The 23,095-nt window shown below is 42.7% G+C and overlaps 1 protein-coding gene across 2 annotated transcripts in view; it reads left to right on the top strand.

Moving 5' to 3' along the window:
- The first annotated feature begins 223 nt into the window (after positions 1-223).
- Positions 224-23,095, top strand: part of ANKRD10 (ankyrin repeat domain 10) — a 33,440-nt gene continuing 10,568 nt past the window's right edge. Inside the window, exons 1-5 of one of the 2 annotated variants that reach the window (XM_060079636.1) lie at positions 224-564; positions 3,953-4,105; positions 8,057-8,148; positions 18,713-18,789; positions 19,634-19,773. In XM_060079636.1, the coding sequence (XP_059935619.1) occupies positions 355-564; positions 3,953-4,105; positions 8,057-8,148; positions 18,713-18,789; positions 19,634-19,773 (672 nt within the window). In that variant the 5' untranslated portion in view covers positions 224-354. Of the gene's footprint in view, positions 565-3,952; positions 4,106-8,056; positions 8,149-18,712; positions 18,790-19,633; positions 19,896-23,095 lie in introns of those variants that run through there. The other variant, XM_060079635.1, reaches the window with a different exon arrangement.

Below are 23,095 nucleotides of genomic sequence, written 5' to 3'. Positions count from 1 at the left end.
GCGGCCTGGCACAGTCCCCTGCCCTACACCCCGCCCTGCCCCGCCCCCTGCTCCTGGCCCGGCCCCCCTCCCCTCCCCGCCGCTCCAGGAGTAGGCCCCGCCCCACGGCCCACGGCCTCCGCCCCCGACGGCCCAGGCCCCGCCTCTTGGCCCGGCGTCTCCCGGCGCCAGCTCCAGTCCTGGCGCCGCAGGCCCCGCCCCGCCCCGCCCCTGTGCGCGCTCAGCTCGGCAGCCGGCGGGACGCGGCGGTGGTGCTGCCCTCGCTCCTTTGTGCTCGGACGGCGGCGGCGGCCTCTCGGGTCCTGACTGGCGCGTCTTCTCTGCTCGCCAGCCCGCGCTCTCCGGTGACGGACCATGTCGGCGGCGGGAGCGGGCGCGGGCGTGGAGGCGGGCTTCTCCAGCGAGGAGCTGCTGTCGCTCCGTTTCCCGCTGCACCGCGCCTGCCGCGACGGGGACCTGGCCGCGCTCTGCTCGCTGCTGCAGCACACGCCGCGTGCTCACCTGGCCGCCGAGGACTCCTTCTACGGCTGGACGCCCGTGCACTGGGCCGCGCACTTCGGCAAGGTGGGCGCGGGCGCTTTAAGGCGCCATCTTCCGCGGTTTTGCCCTGGGGTGTCAGAGAAAGCGGGAGCCGAGGCGTGGGGGGCGCGGGGCGTGTCGGGAACGCGGGGCGCCAGCTGGGTCGGCCGCCAAGGCGCCCCGAGGGGCCGGGGCGCATGTGCGGCGGCGCGGACCGTCCGGGCCCCGAGGGGCGCGCGGGGAGTGCCGGGAGCGCGGGCGGAAGCGGGCCCTGCGGCGGCGGCGGCGGCACCCGGAGGGGCCCGGGGCGCATGTGCGGCGGCGCAAGCTTCGAACACGGGTGGCTTCCCGGAGGCGCCGCCCGGGCGGGTGAGGGCTCCTCGCCGCCGGCGGTGCTGAGGGCCGGGCCTCCCGCGGCGGCCGGCTCGGGTCGAAGTGCGGAGACGCGGTCCGCGGGGCGGCGCGCGAGAGTCCGGAGCCTCTCTGAGGAAAACCTCTGTGAGGAAGGCCGCGGGGCCTCCTGACGCTCCTCCGACGGGGACGCCCGGGCGGGAGGCCGCCGCGGCCCGAAGGTCGCGTTAGAGGGTTTCCGTGGTCAGCCCGTCGGCGCCCCCCGACGGCTGGGTCGGGGGAAGGTGACGCTCGGACCGAGCTGCTGGGGGCTTCCGTGTGGAATGTCGTCCGTGCGCCGGGGACTCGGCTCGCCCGGCTTAGGCGAACCTGTGCTGTTGGACGTGTCACGAGATGGGAAGGGCAGCGTGCTGCTCTGATTGCTGACGAGCTGCGGCAGCGTTTTCCTCATCCGTGCGGTGAAGGGGGTTATTCGCTGGGAGAGGTGGCCGCAGAGGGGCGGTGCACGTGCTGTTGTCCAGAGTGGCTTCCGTGACGAAGACGTGGAGACCCTCGTTCGGGGCCTTCTGACGGCGTTTTCGCCCTGACAGGGTGGGGTTGGGTTGAAGTCAGGAACCGCTTTGGCGGAGACCCAGGCAGGATGATGGCGAAACGTGTTCCCGTCTTGGGGTGAGATGGTTGTGTTGTGGTTAGTTACCTTTTCGCACCTGACGCGGCCGCTTCGCTTTGCTCGAGGTGCTGCGTTCACAGTACAGGGAGAACTTCGGGGACGCGGGGGCCGAGCGCGCTCGCAAAGGGAAGCCGGGTTTACGTTGGCGAAGGGAGTGAGAGGGAGTCGGGACGGCAGGGGTGAGAGGCCGGCCGCCTGCGCCCTCGGGGAAGCAGCCTCGACGCCCAAAACGGAAGGCGCCCCCCTTGCCGCCCTTCGCCCTCTGCCCTTGAACGCAGGCTTCCAGGCTGAGGGGTGATCTCCCCGCCGAGGGCGCCGCGTGCACTTTTACAACAAGCTGTAGGTAACGCTCAAAGCGTTGCTTCCCAGCACCGCTCGTGCCTTTGTGTTTGGGGGCAGAGGCTCCGCTTTCTGGGATTCCGGTCCTCCCAGCCCTGGTTGAGAAGGACGCCCAGTAGGACCACCCGGTACGTCGGCCTCGTGACGGGTGGTTCCTTAGACTGTCTCCCAGGCCGAGGCTGCTTCGGGCACCTCTGGGGAGTCACAGTAGCGCAGAGCGCTTCGAGCGCTCGATTTCACGCCTGCGTGTTTTACGGTAAGAATGCACGGGGTCTCTGCTTCCGTAGGACGCGAGCCCTAGGTGCACCCCGGAGACCGGAAGCTGCAGCCAGAGGCATTGACTTCGGGGTGTTCAGTCGTCTTTAGTCACAGTGAGCGCAGAGTCTGGGATGCCGAAGGGGCCGCACTCCTGCCCGGAGGCTCCCGGTCCTGTGCCCCTGCACCCTGCCCCCAGCTCCCCTCCGTTTGCGGGCCTGGACGCGGTCGCTGTGCGCAGCCTGTGCGGAGCCAGCCGAGCGAGCGTGCCGTGTGCCGCGAACCCCTCCCAGCCCTCAGGCCGCGTTCCTAGAGACGTGCCAGCGCGGCACGAGGGTCCTAAGCTCCTTAGGAGGCTTGTTCGCTCCCAGAGGACTGACGTTGTTCAGGAACTCTGATGACGCCTTGCCTTTACGAGCTGTCGCATCGAACGGTATCTTTACAGAATTGCAAACCGGGTTTTCCACATCCAACCCGCAGGTAACGGGTTTTAAGTCCAGGGAGCTCTCGGCTGATGCGAAGACGAACCGCTGCTGGCGTGCCAGGCGATTTTCATCCTTGCTTCACTTCTGCTGGGCTTGAGCCCTGCTCATCTTATCACTAGTCCTGGCCGTCATTTTTCGCTCAGTACATGGATGAAGGCGATCGATAAAAATATACCGAAGTGGTACCTCTTTATCAGCCATTACCCCCCCGATTCAGACTCCTGGAGGACAGGTCACGCTTTAAACATCAGCGTGCCGCCAACTGTGAGCATTCGTCTCACAGGAACGTTGATGGCAGCGATCTGGCCTTTACAGGGAAAGGCTTAAGTGGCTGGAAGAGGATGAGAGACGTGGGGTGAGACCAGAGTGTAGCTGTCCTGCGCTCGAGGTCTGTTCTCAGGAGGAGAGTTGCTGGCAGTGAGAGCTTGTTCGCTCGCTGCGCGGTGCTTCGGGAGGGAGACGAGACCGGAGGACACGCTGGGCCCCGAGCACACGCTGGGCGGAGCCGTGTAAACCCGTGAGGACAGCAGGCCTGCTCCCGCCGTGCCTGGCACACGGGAGGCACTTGCTGAATACGTGTTGAGTGCGCTGGTTCTTCTTCCAGAAGCTAGTATGGTACCGACGCCGGGCTGCACAGTCTTGTCCTGACTCCTGTGCCTTCGTGGTTTAGTCACCTGCTAGGGCGGAGCTCAGCTGTGCTCCAGGCCTTTTTGTCTTTGGTGGGGCAGGGGAGGGGTTCTGTGCAGACAGTGTGAAAAGACGAAGCTTGCTCCACACATCTTCTCCCCAAGGAGCTCATCTGGAGCTGGGCCTCAATCGAGTGTTCAGCCAGTGCGGCCAGTGCAGGCTGCAGAAAGTCGTCTTTGACCGTGAGGGGTTTACCGACCCATCACTTTAACATCTCTCTTCTTTAGAATAGCGCGTGCAAGCGGCAAAGCTTAATTCTGACAAAAGTCTGTGAATATGCAATCTAGTCTGTTCTGACTTTGGCTTTTTTAAACACTGAGGTATAGTTGATTTACAATATTCTATTGATTTGGGCTTTTTCGGTTGTAGGAAAAACAAAATATCGAATAGTGTCAGTTGTTTCGACTTTCTCTTCCTGTGTACCAACTTTCTTTTACAAGGACGAGGGAAAATGCTCTTTTAAATAAGCCTTTTAAATTTTGTATGATACTGGGAAGGAATGACTTAACTCTGTTTTCTTAAACAGAAGAAAAAGTTTAACAAACGATGCCACTCGTCTCCATTACAGAACGTAGATCATCTGTGTAACGTTCGACAGTGTACTGACGTTCATGCCTGTTTCCTCCCCCTCCTGCTGCCCTCCAAGTTGGAGTGCTTAGTACAGTTGGTGGGAGCCGGAGCCACGCTGGATGTCTCCACCTCCCGTTACGCACAGACCCCAGCCCACATCGCCGCTTTTGGGGGACATCCTCAGTGCCTCGTCTGGTTGATCCAAGCAGGAGCCAGCGTTAACAAACCGGTAAGGCAGTGCCCGTGATGGCCGGGGCTGGGTTTTGTTTTCTTCTTCCAGTTCTAATTACATGGTGTTGAGTTTTAAATCGAGGCGTTAATTAGAGTTTGATATCTTTACCTGTGGGCCAACTGGAACTTATGTTTATGAAGTTCTTTGTGGGCAGTCGGCCTGTCACATAGCAATGCCTTGTGTTCAGAGTGCTTTCGCCTGTTACGTGACTTACTGTGCCCCCCAGTGAGTTGCCCAAGGTCACAGCTGGCGATTGAAGGAGCCTGGCCTTGAGCCTCGGTTTCCTGGCCCCTCTGCTCGCAGCTGCCTTAGCTCCGTTTCCACAGATAATTGTGAGAACACATCTGTTCCAGCAAGAGAATGGCAGTTAAGTCGTCTGCAGTCATCTGTGTGGTTCAGGTAGCATCAGCAGGTTGACCAGCACGAGTTGTCGCTTCAGGTACGGGTTGGGGATGATGACCAGACGCAGAGAAGTAGCCAGGTGTCCTATAGGAAGTGACTCCTGGACACCAAATTGAGGAAAGTTGTTTCAGCAGTGGTTTAAAACCAGGGTCAGTGAGAAAGGGGAGGGGGTGAGGGATAAGGGGGCAGTTTGTTCTCTTTAAGAGACTGGGTGGGAAGGGCGCAGGAGGAGAACCCTGGATTTTAGGCCTGTTTCTTTTTTTTTTTTTTTTCTTTACGGTCTGCGGGCCTCTCACTGCTGTGGCCTCTCCCATTGCGGAGCACAGGCTCCGGACGCGCAGGCTCAGCGGCCGTGGCTCACGGGTCCAGCCGCTCTGTGGCATGTGGGATCTTCCCGGACCGGGGCACGAACCCCGCGTCCCCTGCATCGGCAGGCGGACTCTCAACCACTGCGCCACCAGGGAAGCCCTAGGCCTGTTCCTGTTACTAAGCTGCCAGCTGGATGTGGGACGGCTCTTTGGGTCCCTGCACTCTTCCTTCTTTCACGTGTGCTCGTCTACTGCTTTGTTGACTTGGTCCGTGAATTCAGGAGTTACAAGTGGGCGACTCTGTACCATTGTGGTGCTAGGCGTCGCCTGTCCCCACTAGTCTCCTTCCTGCTCGGGGATTCTCCCCCCCACCCCCCCTTTTCTCCTGGTAGAAGGGGCACACCTGCTTCCTCATCTGTCTGGCCTTGGACAAGTGGTTTGCTGGTTGTAACTCAGTCTCCCTGTCAGTAAAATAAGGATCGCCCGTGAGTAGCAGTAGTTAATATTTAGTATTCATGTGGAGTTTTAAGTATAAATTTTCTATATGATGATTTTCATTAAATTGTTACATAACATTTAGAGAGATCTAAAGAAATTGTCTAACGCTGCTTTTCAAATCTTTTTAAACCCAGAAGCCCCCTTTTCATGTACTGATTTCTAGCAGCTTAGTATTTCCCACAGGTGAAAGGTTTCAGACTCCTCCTTCCCCAGCTGCTCTCGACAGCACCACGTGGAAATCCCTCCTCAACCCTGCTCCCAGGGCAAGAGACCCCAGATCCCACTCCCCTTACAGCTCTCCTCTTGTGTTTAAACAGCCCACCAGGCTCAGCATCCCCACGTCCTCTCATGTACGAGGGTATCGCTTGGGTTTCTTAAGTGTCTTGGCACCGCTCCCAGAAGGGCCTTGGTTGGCTGTGGTCTCAAGTGCGGAGCTTCGGCCCGTCCGAATCTCGGCTGTCGGTTTGGACTGCTGCGACAGGCACCCGGTGACCCTGAGGCCCCAGTAGGCTTTCTGTTGGCTCATCTCAAGGTAGACAGTTTTTCTCATTTCCCACATAATCTTATGCAGCTAGATGCAGGTTTTTCTTATTCTTTGCGTGCCTATAATTTTTTGAACCTTAGCGTACCTTTTCCTTCTTTCGGCATGTTAGTTTCTTACCATTCTAAGTTCCTTTTCCTCAAGTTTAATAGAGACTTTCTCTGCCATATCTAAGGTTGGCATGAGGGGTTACTGAAGCTCAGATGTGCTGTCTGGAGGCTCAGTGTTCTAAGTTTACCCAAAGAGGAAGTCAAGTTAGTTTTTAAGTGGTTTATTTTTGTAAGTCCATAGTGGCTACCCATGGGTGTCACTTTTTGTAAGTCATCTCTTTAATACCCCTTCTAGAATGGTGCTGGCATTTGATATTGCCTTTAGTTTCTTGTAACTAGATTAGAAGTAAGATTCTTTTAATTAAAATTCAAGGTGACTTGTCCGTCTTCAGATTTCTGGCACCTCTCCCACTGTCCTTTATGACTCAGAGTTTGCCAGCAATAGTTCTAGAATCATATTACAGACTATTTGGTATTTTTGAAAGATGACTGGTCTGAACTTGAGATGTGAGTAACCTTAAAATGGCTCTTTACTCTCATTCTCTTGGTTGCAGTTTTCTTTAAATAGTGTTTATTCTGCCCTTCCCAGCTTAAATAGTCTCCTCGTATAACACAAAACAGGAGCAGGGTAGTTTTGCTTTTTTCTCTGGCATCTATTGCTATCCCACCCTGTTCTCAAAATAGTATAGAAAACCTTTTCCTTCTTGTACCAAAGCTAGCTTTTAAAATCCTTTTTGGTTTCCTTGAGTTTTTGTGGTGTTTGGCAAGATCTCACCTAAATCTTAGTTCTACTTTCCCTGGCAATGCATGTACGTAATTTTTATTTGTCCTTATTATGTACCTCCTCTCTCCCTTTCCTCCCCTTTTCAGACAATAGGGTAGGTTTTTCTTTTGTTTTTTAAGTCTGATTTCACTAGCTAGTTCCCCGTATAGCATCATGATTTTGTTTCTTTCTTCAAAATTGGGACTATTCTGTTTGGAACTTTACATCACTTTTGAGCTTATACATAACTTTTCCCTCCAGTAAGCGGTTGAGTCTTTCATACTATATTTTTCTGTGAAATGCTCTACCACTGCTGCTTTCTAGTTTAGTCCTCACCTCAGTTTCCCCCCCCCGTGAGTTAATATTTCCAAGTGCCATGCACTGTGCACCATTGCCCCACTCCTGCTTTATGTCTTTATCCCTTAATTATGTGTAGTTTTCTACTGCCAGGTTCGTATTCAGTGATGATGGGATGTGAGTGATTCAGGAACTGTTGCTGCTTAGTCAGTTGGCATTTCTGAGGCAGAAAGTCCTAAATCAGTTTTTCTAATGGAAACGACTTCCTTCTCTTAATCGCTGTATCTTTCTTTACCTTTTTTTTTTTTTACCTGAGAGCCTGTGAATGAAATGGTGTTTCACAAATTTTTTTGGTCCATCCATACAGTGTAAAGTAATTCTTTTTTTTTTTTTTTTCCCCGATTCCTGTATGAGTCTTCAGAGTCATTTCCCCAAGTCTACTCATTTCCTATGCTTCCTTCAACATTGTTTCCTGAAGGGTCAGTCAGGTTCTAATGCATCCTTTCTAAAAGTCCTTGAACAAAGTCCCCCATCACAGACAGCCTGAGTTGTATACAGAGCCGCCTGTGTTTGACCCTATGTTCTCCCTTCCCATTTTTTTCTTGACCCTCTAACCTTAGCTGTCTTGTCTAAAGTATAGTCCTAATTCAGGCTCGAGATAAAATAGTCCAGGGGAGGCACTGGTGTGTCTCGACTCAGGCTCTCCTGTGGGTGGACTAGACCAGACGTTAGCTGTTAGGCCTTGATTACTATTTTTTGGTCTGAGAATAATAATTTTGGGTGTTACATGCATCTGTGCTGTGATCCATCATAAAAATTATTTCAAAATTGCCACCTAGAGTGTACGTGCTGTCATGGTTGGAGAGGCCCCATGATTTTTTTGTTCTTGACCTAAGAATTCAGGAGAACATGCTCCTTCCTTGGTCTGCTTTTATTTTCTCTTCACGTCTACACTTCTTTGTGTTCTGCTTCGGATTCGACTCACCTTATTCTATTTCAGAGGAATGAGATGGTACGTGGCCTTTGTTAATTACTTTAGAATGTGGAAGTCTTGTATGGATCTGAATGCTTTCCTTCTTGTTGTTTCAGGACTGTGAGGGCGAGACTCCTATTCACAAGGCGGCTCGCTCTGGGAGCCTGGACTGCATTAATGCCCTGGTGGCTAACGGGGCTCATGCCGAGTAAGCATCTTCATTTATTCTTGCCAACCAAAGATGTGGTCAAGGGTGTCGTGTTTAGAGACAGGATTTAGAGCAAGCAAAAGTTCTGAGCTTTGTTTTCAAGAGTTTTGCTTTTTAGATCAGTTGGCGTTAGTGAGCAAGTTGTTGTGTGAGTTGAGTTGACCACTAGCAGAAGGGGCTGAATCCCAGCAGCCTCAGCGTTCTTGCCGTGAGAGAGAGAGCACATTAGGGTGGAAGGAACAGTTAACTCATTAAATTTGGAGCCTGGCATTGTTGACTGTACCATTGACTAGTTGTGTCCCTGTGGGCAAGTCTACAAACTTTGCCAAGTTTTAATTTCAGAATGAGTGCCTCGAATTGGATTAGAATATCTTTTCAGGCCTCTCTGGCTCAAAAAAATTCTTGCAGACAGTTAGCTTTTCTTAATTTTGCTAAAAAGATGGTTTCCTCATCTTTTAGCAGATATGAGAACATCTTATGTTTTAAAACCTATTATGATTCTTTAATGATTTTATAATTCCTTGTAAAATGGAACTGTACACATTAAAGACTTAAAAACTCACTCTGAGTTTTTGATACTGATGGCATTATTTTAGAATATCCTTGTTTTAGCCCAGTTTACATCAACTGGCTTATTTCTAGCTTGAGAGAACAGTATTAACATTTAAGTGTATTAATTTTAAAATGTGATCTTGTATGCAAATCATTAGCTAGCCATGGCATTATACATTTATTTCAGTATTTAATTCATTTGTATTAACTTTTTCTTAAAGATTCATTGTAAAAATTTTTCTTCTGCAGTTCACAGCATTAACAAAATGGATGCGGTTTTCACCCTTAAATATTGAGTGTAAGCTATAGAGCTGTAATAACCAAAATAACTATGATAATATCAGCTTTTTTGTTTTACCTTGAGTGTCTTGAATATTTCATAAAAATTAATTACAAACCACTTTATTCTGATTGGAAATGTGAAAATTTAGACTTCGGGAGAAATAAAACCCACAAAACTGACTTAGTTTAACCCTTTGGTTTCCACTTCATTGTTTTGACTCTGTATTATAATAAATATTGAAAACAGATCCTGGACAGCAGAACCATATAGGTTAATGAAAGGCCTGTCTGACACCAAGGGCTATCATTAGGCTCTTAGTATCTTAGCTTCTGTTTCATTAAGTATTACTATTAAGATTAGACATTAATTTGGGCTTGGATCATTTACTATGTAGCCATTTAGTGTTACAAATATGACCTGTGTTAACTGTTACATTGCAGGGAACCTTGTGACTTCATATGTAGTCATAATTTAAGGTAATGTAAAAACAATTGATAATATGAATATATATTACACAATTTAGAAAACATCAAGATGATTCTCATTGCATTGCTTTAAAGCAAAGTTGTAGATGCAGTTTTCTTAGCTGTTTTTTAGATTTAAAACTTAAATCTTTAATTTTAATAACAGAAGCTTTGATTATAAAATACAGAGTCGTAAAATAATTGATTAAATTCCTTAATTGTCATTTATTGAAATAATGAATAATTAGAAGTTGATCTTTTCAGTGACTTATTTTTCTAAACAGTACTCTAATTGGTCCTGAGCATTTTATTACTAAGATGTTAGTTTTATTCATTTTAATGGATAGCTTAATCCTTTGAACCAATAAATATCTTTCTTACACTATGTCCTTTTTTTAATAGGTGTCTTTTTAAAATGAGATCATTTTATTTACAATTCTGTCCTTGTTACAGGACCCTCGAGTGTCTCTTTCCCACCAAGTGTGACTGAGCATGGCCTCGAGTGCCAGTTTGTTTTTCCTTCTCAGTATAAGAGCCACTCCCTCAAGACCCTGCATATGGTGATTTCCCTTGACTGAACTTTCAGATATTTTTTAGAAGAAATATTTAGCCTGAGCCACCTAGCCAAAAGCAATCTTTAAAATTATATGTCTTTGGCCTGGAGATAGAGCACAAGTAATCATTATTTATTGCTATTGTATATGTGGTTATTTAGTTTTAACATCTAGATAAAATGTCAGTTTCGCCAGTAAGCTAAATTGTACGTTGCTTTTTAATATCTATTATGCACATTTTTATAGTTTAACACTTTTAGTCTACCAACAAATAATAGTTTGATTCCCCCAAATTATGGTACTTAGATCTCTTTTATTTGTTTCCTGTTATGTTGCTCATATGGTAAAGTGTAGTCCTAGCAAATAAAATGCCTTTTTCTTTTAAGGTCATCAAGGGGCACAGAATTAATTTACTTACTTGAAGTTAACTTATTTTGTTTCCAGTTCAAAGTGAGCCAGATTATTAATTTTAATATTACATGCTATAGTGTTTAGGAGTTGGTGGAAATTTTTCCTTTTTCCGTGACCAGATTAAAAGCTGTCTTGTATCAGTATTTTATCACACTTGGTGGTAATTAATAATTTTGTTGTTAATTCCTACTTTGCTTTTTATATATTTGCTACGTAAAGTGGCCAAAATCTGAAGTTGCTGCTTTTTTGGTCATGGGGTAGATAATGGTGAGGGCAAGTGTACCAGGCATCTGTGGCTAGAATCGTTTGTTACATAACCTACTTGTCAATGTAGGCTGCATCCGTAAGATAACGCATGTCAGCTGCTGTGCATCGTAGCACATTTTCTAGCACCACACGTGAGTATGTTGATGGAGTTTCTTTTTCTTCTCTTATTTTACATCTTGAGTTTTGGTGCCAAGTTTTCTTTTTCATGTGAGGTTTTGTTTCTCCTTATGTGATTGTCATTGTTACTTGCCACTGTTTACATCTAAAAATAAAAACACACAGGATTAAGTGTAAGTTCTGTGACCAGACTAAATGTTTGTATACTTTAAATGATCTAAACCTCTACAGATGCTTCTCACTCTCATTTTTTCTCAAGTAGGGAGTTTTCATGAAGTAAGTTAAACTGTCATCATCCTTAACTTTGCTTATATGGCAGTTCAGTTCTTCATTGCAGCCAGGATTTGAATGCTACTTGCTACACACAAAGGGTGTTTGATTGGAAGAAGGACATATAGTAACACGGAAAAGTTGTTGCCTTATTTTTCTTTTGGATGATCAAATAAGTAACAATATAAAACTAAGTTTTAATGTGATTTCAGAGAAGGACTCTTGAAAATTTGCTGTCTGCTGATAATTAAGACCACCTTTTTTGTGACCAATGAAGAGAAGCAAGAGAGCCTATTTGTGTTCCCACAGGCCAGCTGGGCACTGTTCTGTTCAGGTGACTTGGGGGCTCTAGTCATGCCAGTGGAAGATGAATGTAACCTGCGTGGTGATTCAATCAGACATTTCCTCCCTGACTCCAAAAGATTGGCATCAATCCTGAATGTTTATGTGTTGCATTTACTTTTACAAAAGAAAAATTTATATATATATATATAGAGAGAGAGAGAGAGAAATTTTTTTAAAAAGACCTTTTACAGACAACTTTTGTAAAGTACACATTTCTAGCCTTGAATTATCTTTCCTTTTAGTATTTTGGCACTGACGGATTTTGGTTATTTTTGTCTTTATTTTCTTGAGAGATGTAGTGGAGAATGTTTCCATATCAACCAGATATAAAAGTAGATTTTTTTTTGATGGCTCAGAGTAGAAATAAAGGGATTTAGTGGGATTTAGAGATTCAGAATTGCTTGCATCTAAGGCCAATTTGCTAGTCCATTTTAATACCACATTATACCAGGTGCCAGTGTTTAATTATGTCGTGGCAAAGTCCCATAGCTTTTTGTAGGAGAGCATTTCTGTAGAAGCCATTGATTCTGTGGTAACCAGATCTTCCAATGGGTTACATATATTAATTATTTTCATCCCAAGAGGAACTTAACTATGATCATCAGATAGCTGGAGAAGCGTCTATAACCTTATATGAGCAAGTTCAGTGATTCACTCTGAAAAAGTCTTTCTTGCCTAATTTAGAAAATAGACACAGTTGGCTTTAGTAACAGAAGTCTTAAAATGTGATCATAATAGACTTTTTTGAATGTTGCAGAAAATATTTTGCTGAACTTCTAAAAATTCTTAATTGAAATGGAATTGGATTAGTTTGGTCCATGTTTATGACCCACCTTTATTTGCTTACCCGTAGAGCTCTGTCTAGAAGCAAAATTTTCATTAGGGCAAATCGTGTGATGAGCATATTTAATATTAGTGTCAGAAGTTGTTTTGCAGCTTTTGCCCTTGGCAGACTTCATTAGACATTTATTCATGTTTGAAGTTTGTGGTTTCTTTTCATTTGTTCACCTATTTGCCCTTCAGAATAATAGTCCAACCATGAAATTTATTAGCAGTGTAACTCTGAATTAGTGGTTTCTGATCTTGGATCGTGTGCATTCCAGTCCTGACCTAGTGTTCCCTCCCTGACCTACTTGTCACTGCACAGTCTTGTCTGATCTTGCAATTTCCTGGCTCTTTTTTCCTTTTATTAAACTGTTGCAGGCAAGGTGGAGGAATTACTTCCTGAGATAGCTGATGAAGTTCTGCCTGCTGGAAAGGAGCACAGAGATGGCAGGCTGACAGTATTCTAGAGTTGTTGACAAATTCAGTTTAGAATTTTGATTGTTTTTCATAACAGCTTGAATAATATATAGGTTTTAATATTTGTTTAAGCACTGCTTTTATATAGTGCTTTCAAGTAAAACCAATGATTTCCAAATTCAGATGTCTTTTCCTTCGCTAAATTATAGTGGGAGCAGGTTAAATATTTCATCAGACTCTTTGAATGATGCTGTTATATTTTAATGTATGCAAACAGAGCTGGAGTTCAGTTGCAACATAAAACTATTCTCAGTAATGTTGAACTTGAATTGAAAACTTGGCACCAAATTTATTCAAGTAGAAACTTTAAAAAATCGTTTCTTCCTATTGTTACCTGAAGAATATATTTAAGAAAGTCTTCATAATTACGTATTTAAGAGTTTGGATACCAAAGGGTTAAAAATACACGTTTTCCTTTTACTGAAGAAATTTTAGATGTTTGTAATGTTTTGTTTGTACAAATGGACATTTAGTAATGTTTTTTTATCTTTTTTTTTTTAATGATTCCATGTATTTGCTTATTTCCATCTAGGAATAGTTACTAATGTATTTGAGATACAGCATACCAAATTTTAAAGTAACCAGAATCGTGAGTTAATGGTTTTTAGTCCATACTGTTAAACTTTTGTTGAAATAACTGACATAATTAAATTGGCTTCATGCTAAAAATTACTGGAAGTAATTGAAAAGGCAGTGTTTTAGAGCAGTAGCTCTCGGTCAAGGTGGTCACATGACAATGGCTTACGCTCAGTAAATGTGCTTCTGCACCTCATGTATGTATATGTATTTTTAATCAAAATGTTGCCTGCAAATATGTGATCCCTTATTATTTAAGTTTCCTGTTTTATGAACCATTGCCCGTTTTAAATCACACAGAAGATTCTGAATCTGTAAAAACTACACATGTCAATGTTTTACAGCTACGTAATTCGAATTGACTTGATTTTTTCAAGTAATCCTAGAAAGGGGGAGCATTCCATATAGAAACTGCTGAAACTGCCACAGGTGCTTCTCCGAAAACCTTACAGTTGTGGCATTGAATGTTCAGTATGGCTTCCTTTCTCCACTCGAGGCATACTGTTGAGGTATTTGTTGCGGTGATTGGTTTTAATGCTAATCTAGGAGTTCAGATATAGATTCTTTAGATTTGCATGCTTTGCTTACCCTAATTTATGATATCTACCTATTTACTTGTAAACTAACAATAGTTAAGTTGAGATCAGAATTTTAACAGAAGTATCATTTATAGAAAACTTGTGGTTATCTTTTATTGTCACATGGCATTAACAAAAGAGAAAGCATCCTGAAGGTGATGTGACAAGTCAGATTCTGAAAAGTCTATTTCAGATCCTTCCTGATCCGTGGTTTTGCACATTAAAAAGAAAAGAAAAACTTCTTGGAATGGCTTCTCATATCCTGATGTTGTGACACTATAAGTGGAAAATAGATGGGGGATTAGCTGGCAGCAGAGTGGAGTTTTGTTTTAAAGTTCTTTGGGGAGACATTCTTAGGTATAATAAATCTTAACATTCTATTCAGAATTTCATTACAGAAAATAGAGTATATGAGCCTTCATGTTTTAACTTTAGTAAAGTTTTTAAAAAGTTTATTTTGCCGGTTATTCAGCAGAATCAATAATTCACAGTAAATATTAATCTATGTCTTCCCATGTTTTCATATTGCAATTTTGAAAGAACACTAGGAGCTCCTGGGAGAAAATGGGTAGCCTGCCCAAAGTGACTTTTCATAGTCTCGGGGAAGGTTGTCATAGCTTCCGTGACAAACTGTAGCAAGTTGATTTTTACTAGTCTAAGAACCTGATCGTGTCAACTTTTAAAGAAAGTCAGCTTTAAAACTTCAACAGACTAGACCCAATTTGGACATCCAGTTGACTGGTGTCTGATTTTTTAAAATCTCTGCCCACTTTCAAAGATTTTTCAGACGGATACCAGAGGGGACCAGAAAGGTGAACTGGAGCTTTTAGCACACAGCACGTCCCCCATGGGGCTTTTTGCTGTGCGAAATAGACAGAGGTACATTTTAGATCAGGCGTCATCTGCCCAAGTGCAGTAAACCAACGGCAGGGAATTCATGTGTGTGTTTTTTAAAGATTTAGTCTAAAAATGTTGTGTACACTTTCATTAGTACCCCAACTTTCACGCAAAATACAGTTTTTGAGAGTAATTTTGAACAGTATCTTCCAGATACTGAAAATTTCCATTTGGACTAGTGTGTGAAGACCACAGTTCAGATTAACTTTGTCTTTAGCAGCCCCTCACTTGGAGTTGCTAGGAGTAGCCAGCAGTGAGTGCAGTGTGTCCATATCACACCCGCAGTGAGTATCCCGGGATTGAAGAGTGAAGGCTTGACTCTTTAAAAAGTACTGTAACAGAAGAAAAGACCAAATTCAAATGTGACATTATCATAGAACCTGTAAATCCTAAATCACATTCATGTACCCAGCTCCCATTGGATTTTAGGAAAATCATGGAGGGTTGCTTAGGTTTAATATCTGCTTAAACTTGTAACACTACATAGAGCTGAAGGCTTAATAAATTGATGATACATTTTAACCAGGATAACTGTTTCAACTCTTAAAACGTTAAAATTGAAACGTGCTTCACAAATAAGAGAGCATATATTAAAAAATGCATTTAAAGACCTGAGCCTCTTTTGTTAAAGTGTTTTAAGAACTATACCGCTTAGTTATTTATGCTGCTCTTCACCTAGAAACGCACGTGATTTTCAACCTCTGTGAAATACGTTTGAAAACCCTTTCTACTTATTAAGTATTAAGAAGTGACTTGAGGAATTCAGACCTGTAAAGACAGTTTCCGCCCCATTTATATTAAGCACGTCGCCCAATTCAGTCGTAAGACACTTAGAACTTTTAACAAAACACTCAGATGGAGTAGGAATGATTATTTCTTCTGCATGCTCTCTCAAGGTCTTTTATTTTACATTCTTTTAAAGTTTACCTTTAAATATTCTCTTGATATTTAACATTTTGTGATTTAACAGATTTGGCAACTTTTAAAAAGTATTTTTTTGTTTGAATTGAATAGTGCATAAAATTTCCAGAGAGACAGTTTTCAGGAACCCATAGGCATCTGTTATTTAGAGTAGGGGACTAGTCAGAAGAAGAAAGACAAATACCATGTGTTACCACTTACACGTGGAATCTAAAGTATGACACAAATGAACTTTTACGGAACAGGAACAGACTCACAGACACAGAGATCAGACTTGGGGTTGCCAAGGGCGAGGGGGAACAGGGGAGAGAAGGACTGGGAGTTTGGGGTTAGCAGTTGAAACTGTTATGTATAGAATGGATAAACGACAGGGTCCTGCCGTACAGCACAGAGAACTATATGCAACATCCTGTGATGAAACATAATGGAAAAGAATATAAAAAAGAATGTGTGTGTATGTATGTGTATATATATATATATATATATATATGTATAACTGAATCACTTTGCTGTACAGCAGAAATTCACATTGTAAATCAACATACTTCTATAAAATAAATTTTTTTAAAAAGTAGAGGACTAGTTACCAGTATCATCTGTTGGTTAAATGTTACTCAGTTGGTCCAGCCCAGTGTTTGTGTTTGTATGGCCCATGAACTAAGAACGATTTTTATGTTTTTAAAGGGTTGAACAAAAATCAAAAGGATAATATTTCATGACATGTAAAAATATATGCAATTCACATTTCAGTGCCAGTAACTAAAGGTTTATTAGAACATAGCCAGTGCTGTGGTCACACATCATCTAAGGCTGCTTTCAGGCTACAACGAGAGAATGGAGACTGTGGCCTGTAGAGCTTAAAGTCCTTGCGGTCCAGCCCTTTACAGAAAAAGTGCCTGCCCCGGATTGGTGATCCCAGTCATTCCTTCCCACCCAGTTTTTGTGCACCATACGCTTGCAGAGCCACTTGCAAGTTTTTAAATACGAGCAGAGCAGAATTAGCATGTTAAACTTCGGGTAAAGAAAGGAGGAATGAATGGGGGTACGTAGGAAAGGAGATAGGAAGGAAAGCATTTGGAGGTGGGAGAGGGAAGTGGGAGGTTCTGCTGTCCTGTACCAGAGTCAGGTATTAACGGATCTTTCTGCTTTAGAGGAACGTAAACACTATTAAACTGAATGTTACATTCAGTCCTTAGTAACTGAGAAATAATATAGTTGAAGACTTCTGCAGTTTCACCAGAAGTGGAGAAGGGATACTGCATGTCCCTGTTTCTAATACTGCTACTGTAGGGATGGTGCCAAGATTATAATCTCCCAGTTAATTTGTCCAGTTACCTTACATCCCAGATTCTGATATCTGTCCATACATTTTCTGGAATGTTTTGAACTCTCCTTTGGATCACTCTTTAGATCCCTCAGAGTTATATGAGGAACCAGTTGAAGTTCAGTTCGGCTCGTGATTGTTCTTGCTTGCTTGGTCCACACATGAGGAGTACATAGCATGAGTTGACTCTAGGGACTCTTCTTTCGAGTTTTGAAGATAATTCTTCACACCACCTGGAAGTCTGACTGGCTTCGTCCAAGCCGAGTGATGTGCAAGTGTTGGGACCACTCGTGGTAGTGGGAGACAGGGCAGGAGACGCCGCCTGTTCTCTCAGGTGCAGGCAGGTGCTCCCACTCAGACATTTACAGTCTCCGTGGTCTCCGGATATTGGCATGCACTTGCTCTTTTTCTTTAAGGCTATATTTCCTTGGAAGAACAGTAAACTTGCTCTTCTAACTCAGATTCAGTCTGCTGTTCAGTTTCTGAATTAAGAGTAAAGGAATTGAGTGTAGTTTGGATGTTCTTGTTTTCAGTGACTTAGAAAAGTTGGCGTGCTCCCTGAGCATCTCAGCTTTCTTCAGTGAACTGGCATTCAGGGTGGTAAATGCCTTTTTTAAAAGTCTGTGTGCTGTTCTTTATTTTATCATCCACTGAGGAGTAATCTTTATTGTCAGCGTTATTTGTCCTGATTTTAAGCAGCAGCTTCTCATTTCTGTATTCTTTAATTTTTGGAGAGCAAGTTCATATTTATCTATAGAAATGATCATTTTTTAAACTTTGCTTATGTGTTCTGGGTCTTTGTCTTTTCAAATTGTGTAGAGTTAAATTTTTTTTTAAATTTTATTGCGGCTACTTATTCTGTTCACATTCTTGATAGAGTAGACCTTTTTGGACCATTCACTCATGATGTCTTCTGAAAATGAAATACACCGTTTAAAAAAATCATCCGGTTTTACACTTGCTTGAATGTTAAATTTCTAAAACATGTTGATATTAAAAATCAAGTATGTGATCATTTTCTGTACACATAACTAATGTAATTCACTCTACCCAAACTTTGATATTTCCTCTCTATTTAATTCATATATCAAAATATTATGAAAATTTAGAATAATGTTTATCAGAAATCATAGCCATAAATCAAATAAAATGTCAGTTTTAGTTCCCAGTAGCCCTGCACACAGCTGCCTTATATTTTTAAGAAAATATTGTTGGTTTTGGGGATTTTCAAGTCTTGTCTCTTTTATATTTGATCAGATTGAGTTTGGGCTTTTGCCTTTCTTCAGAATGTGTGATACATTTCTTTATCTCATGCTTTTAAAAGTGGAAACGTATTTAGTGATCGTCCAAAAGTATATAGATTTTTCATTTCTGAGTTTGGAACCTTCTGAGTATGATGGCTGGAAATAGGAATACCGGGCTTATCATTATCTTTAAAATGAAAAATCCTTATTTGTCCCTGATTCTGTAGTTTTCTCCCTGAAATGGCTCTTTTTTTCATTCACGTTAATCTAGGGAAAAAGCATCCAGGGTTGTGCCCTGTTCTTTAGGGAACAAGACGAGCCTGTGTTTGGTCACAGCTGCATTGTGTGTGGCACAGCTCGCTGGGAGGTGTGGTACTGCCTTGGCCCTTCAGTTGGAACTTGCTTCTCCAGTTTCAGTGGATCAGCGTGTAGCTGACAAGCTGTCTTGCTTTTTTACAGATTTATTTCACAGAGCAGTGTATTTTCTTGTCTTCCAGGGGAACTTCAGTGTGGAGTTGCTTTTGTTCGCTCAGTTTTTATTGTTTCCTAGTTAAGATTTACAATTTCAACTGGTTCTTTCATATTCATCTTATTTAGAACTTTCATTTATATTCTGCCACCACTTCTGATTTAGTCTGACTCTTAGCTAATGCAGAGGACATCGGACCTTTACTTGTTAATGTTATTAGCCACGTAGGATGATGTTGATTCTTTTTGATGGTAGGACTCAGCCTAGGGAGATGAGTTCCTAGGACAGTATTAGAAGGAAACACCCACTCAAATGCTCTGAACTTCTGCAAGTTTTCCTAAGGCCAAAAAACAAAACACAAAAAACTCAGCTTTTCAGATCTCCAGTCTGATGATAAAGTAGTCTCAGGACATCCTTCTAAACTTCCACTTATAGTGTCACATGTTAGCACAAATTCTGGCTTGTTGTTAAGCCAGTTGCCTTTGTTTTTAGGAAGCCAACTGTTATAAATGCCATGGACAATTCAGTACATGTTTGTTTGTTATGATTTTACTCGAGCTAAAGGAATGGATTATTAAAATTAAGTGCAGATAATATAGAATTCAGTTTCAGGTTAAGTCTGAAGTTAGCATAAATTTACGTTCTTCAGACTTACATAACAAATGATTTTGAGAAGTTAAATAGGAAGATGCCTTTTTTTTAAAGTTTAGTATATTGATTTTTAAATTACTATCTCCCAAATCTTGCTTAGTAATCAAATGTGCATAAGAGAGAAGTTAGTTACAGAGCTAGGATGAGTAACTCCTTCTTTAATTCAGACTTGCTGTAAATCTGTATGCTCTTTCATAGCACCTGCAGATAGTTAGTCAGTTCAGCAGGAACAGAGACCCGATGAAAATGGTAATGGGATGTAATTCAGTGTTTTTGTGTCGTACAGCCTGAGAAATGCCAGTGGCCTGACGGCAGCAGACATTGCTCAAAGCCAGGGTTTCCAAGAGTGTACCCAGTTTCTCTTGAACCTCCAGAATTGTCATCTGAATCCTTTCTATAACAGTGGCCCCTTAAATGGGGGCCATCCGAATGTATTTCCTAATCACATTAGTGTGGGAACACATCGCAAGAGATGCTTGGAAGATTCGGAGCCCTTTGGAGTAAAGAAAGCTCGAACCACAGGTGAGACCACTTTGTGGGTGGGAGAGAGCAAACTTGTTTCCTTTCTTTAACGTGTTTTCTTTTTTATGGCTGAAAGCGCCTTCGAGATGACTCCTTCACGTAAGGGGTACTGTGCCCGGAGGACTCTGGTGCAGTGATGGAGGAGTTTCTCCTGTGTTGCCACTTTGAAGATTGGCCCTTTAACGAAAGGGGAGGATATGAGAGGGTAGTGTTGACAACTGAAGTGTAAATGTGTGTGTAACTTTCTGCACACCCAGGTTTACCTGCCATGAATTAGATTTTTCTCATTTGTTGTACCTGTTTGAAATACAACTATTAAAAAAAAATCTGCCCCGTGCCTCATTTTTTTTTCCCTGTGAATTTTCCTGGGCTTAACAACAATTGTTAGTCTGATAGTAAAATATAATTTCACATCTGGGAAGGTAGATGTTTGCATTGGACACAGTGTGGTGTGTGTTTGTCACAGCAAGGCCCGGTGTGCCACTTTGACATTGAGGACTTAAGTCTCTAAGGTAAGTTATTTTAGTTTTAAGTGTTCTTCCACCTTTTTATCTTTAGATGGTTTCGGGGTTTGTAAATAAGCAGAGTCAGCTAGTCACTCTTTACGGTTGAGGGAAAAAAATCTCCCTTTCATTTAGGGGGAAAAAAATTAAGAATTACTAGCATGGCAGGAATATTTAGCAAGCTTACATGGGAAGGGTAATTTAGAGATGATGGTGAAAAGTAATCATGGTGAAATTATGCGCTCAGATAAGTCTTGCTGAAGATAAATACAAAGTTGTGCCCTTTGGCTTTAAAAAAAAAAAACAACTGTACATGTATAGTCTGAGAAAAACCTGAGTGGCTGGTTTCAGTTGACTTGAATGTGTCAGCTTCATCCTCTTTCCAGCGCGCTGCCTCTTTTGTGTAGCTGGAGTCTGTCCAAACAAAAACATTTTTCCTACAGAGTCAATAAAACTGCATCGTCTCCTTCACAACTTTTAAAATGTTGGTCCGTATAAAAACTTGTGATTATGTGACTTTTCTATAGAAATGAATGTATGAACTTAATAGTTTCTCAAATTCATAGCTTTTGTAAGTTACGGGCCTAATAGTTTTTAGAAAGGTATAAAAATCACATGCACAACCTGAAGGTATGTTTAAACTTCAAAAAATATTCCTTGTTTTGTTTAATGCCTGGTTAATAATTTTGGGATGGTATTATTGTTAGCTTCACTCTATGACCTCATGCAAGAATTGGACGGGTGTCCATATCATGTTAGTGTATAGGATAAATCTTAAATTCTGTTTAGTTTTTTAAAAAAGATGTCACTTAACATTCTAAGAAGACTCAAATGTACGTAAAGAGTTTTAAACTAGTCTCATCAGGTTTTAAGTTCGGTTGAATTGGCCAGTATCTTCTTACTGAAGTATCTCTTTCAAGCCTTTCCAAGGATTCCTAAAACTTAAGAACTTGTTTCCTAGCCCCCGGGGGTGCACAAATTGGGTTTGAATAATCATGCAGGTATTTGGGAGATTTTATTTTCCTCCTCTAGACAGGGATTCATCTTGGTTGACTGGATTAGAGATTGGTGTTTTGCACATTAAACGCAACAGTGCAGCTTTCCCAAAGTGCCCATTCCTAGTGCTCAGGTCGAGGATGCCAGTTGAGAAGAAAATGGGGTTGGAGCCTGGCGTTTGAGTTTGCCTGAGTGCTGCTCCAGTGCACGTGGAGAGAGGGGGGTCTTCTCACCCTCAGCACATGCACCTGACTTCTCAGCTCCTGTTTCCGGGCCCTCGCTTGGCTACTGGCCCCTGAGGTTCATCCCACATGTCACTCAAGATTGTGCATGTGTGTGAATGTGCATGCAGAACAGATGGGCCTTCGTCCCACCCTTGCCCCTGCACTCCTTTTTCTTTTCTCTGGGAGAAGGTTTCTCTTTTTTCTTTTTACCTTAACATACTCACTGTGAATGGGGTATTGGGGCAGTAATTCTCAATGACTAAAACAAGGTTTTTCTTCCCAACTGCCTGAACTTTCTAAGTGAAATAATAGTTGGCTTCAATAGCTGTATAGTTATTTACATTCTGTGACTGGGGTTTTTTTGTGTGTGTGAGGGTTTTATTTTTTTGTATGTTGCTTTAGTTCATTTTCATTTAATTTCTGACATCTTGTTTTGATTTGCTGTATAAATGTATGAGCTTGAGGTTTCGTTCATTCTGAATTGCTCATTTTGTAAGTAAGTTTTTAGTTCTCATGCCAGAGTAAAAAAATGTGTTTACCAACCCTTGTGTAACATATGCATATAAAATACATTTTTGAATAACTTCACATGTAAAAGTATTTCGAGAAATTTTAAATCTTTTTGGGGGGGCAGTTAAATTTGCTGTTTTAAAAATAGATGCCTGGAATAATATCTTGGCTACATAAATGCATAGCGTGGACCTTATCAATAAACTTAGTCTATTCTGTCTTACTAGAATTTAATAACTACACATATTGATGTTTTTAGTGTGGAATATATATTCACAAAAGCAATCGCTTCCAGAAATTTTTCTGGCTAAGCCAACTCTTAAAAATGTATGTGTCCTGTAAATTTGACTCTAACTTTTTTCTTAAGTTTGGAATCACGAATGTGATCCTCTCCATAGAGAGTAGGATCTCTCTCAATAAACTGTTTTCAGATATTTTAAGGTAATCGGAGTAATTTTTCCCATGAAAACCTTATTGATGTAAGAGAACGCAATGCAGTGGTAAATTGTTCTGCTCAAATAACAGACTGTCCTTGGAAGCAAGTTGTACTACAGACATTCATACTTTAAATGCCTTTCATGTGGTCATTCACACCCATATCAGAATGCACTCTGGTCAGAACACAGATGGGATAGTTGTGGCCACAACCTCTCGAAGGTGAAATAAAATCCAAAGCTATGTGGGTGGTTGATAATAAATGAAAAGTACTTTGGGGTAATATTTTCCCCAGTATGGATTTTGTTCATTTAGGCTGGTGCAAGGAAGTATCAGTATATAACTAGGTTTTGGGTTGGTTGGGTTTTCTTTTCCTCCCTGTTTACCAACCATTTGCTCAGGATGGAATGACAGGTGGACCTCGGGACTTCAGCTGCTCAGTAAAATTTGTGTTAGGTCTGTTAGCATTCTACTTAATCTTCAGGAGTAACTGCAATTACTCACAAATGTACTCCTGGAAAACTTGTCCAAA

This window comes from Mesoplodon densirostris, chromosome 17 (genome assembly GCF_025265405.1).
Source record: "Mesoplodon densirostris isolate mMesDen1 chromosome 17, mMesDen1 primary haplotype, whole genome shotgun sequence".
Lineage (NCBI taxonomy): Eukaryota > Metazoa > Chordata > Mammalia > Artiodactyla > Ziphiidae > Mesoplodon > Mesoplodon densirostris.
This window is presented reverse-complemented; position numbering and strand designations above follow the sequence as displayed.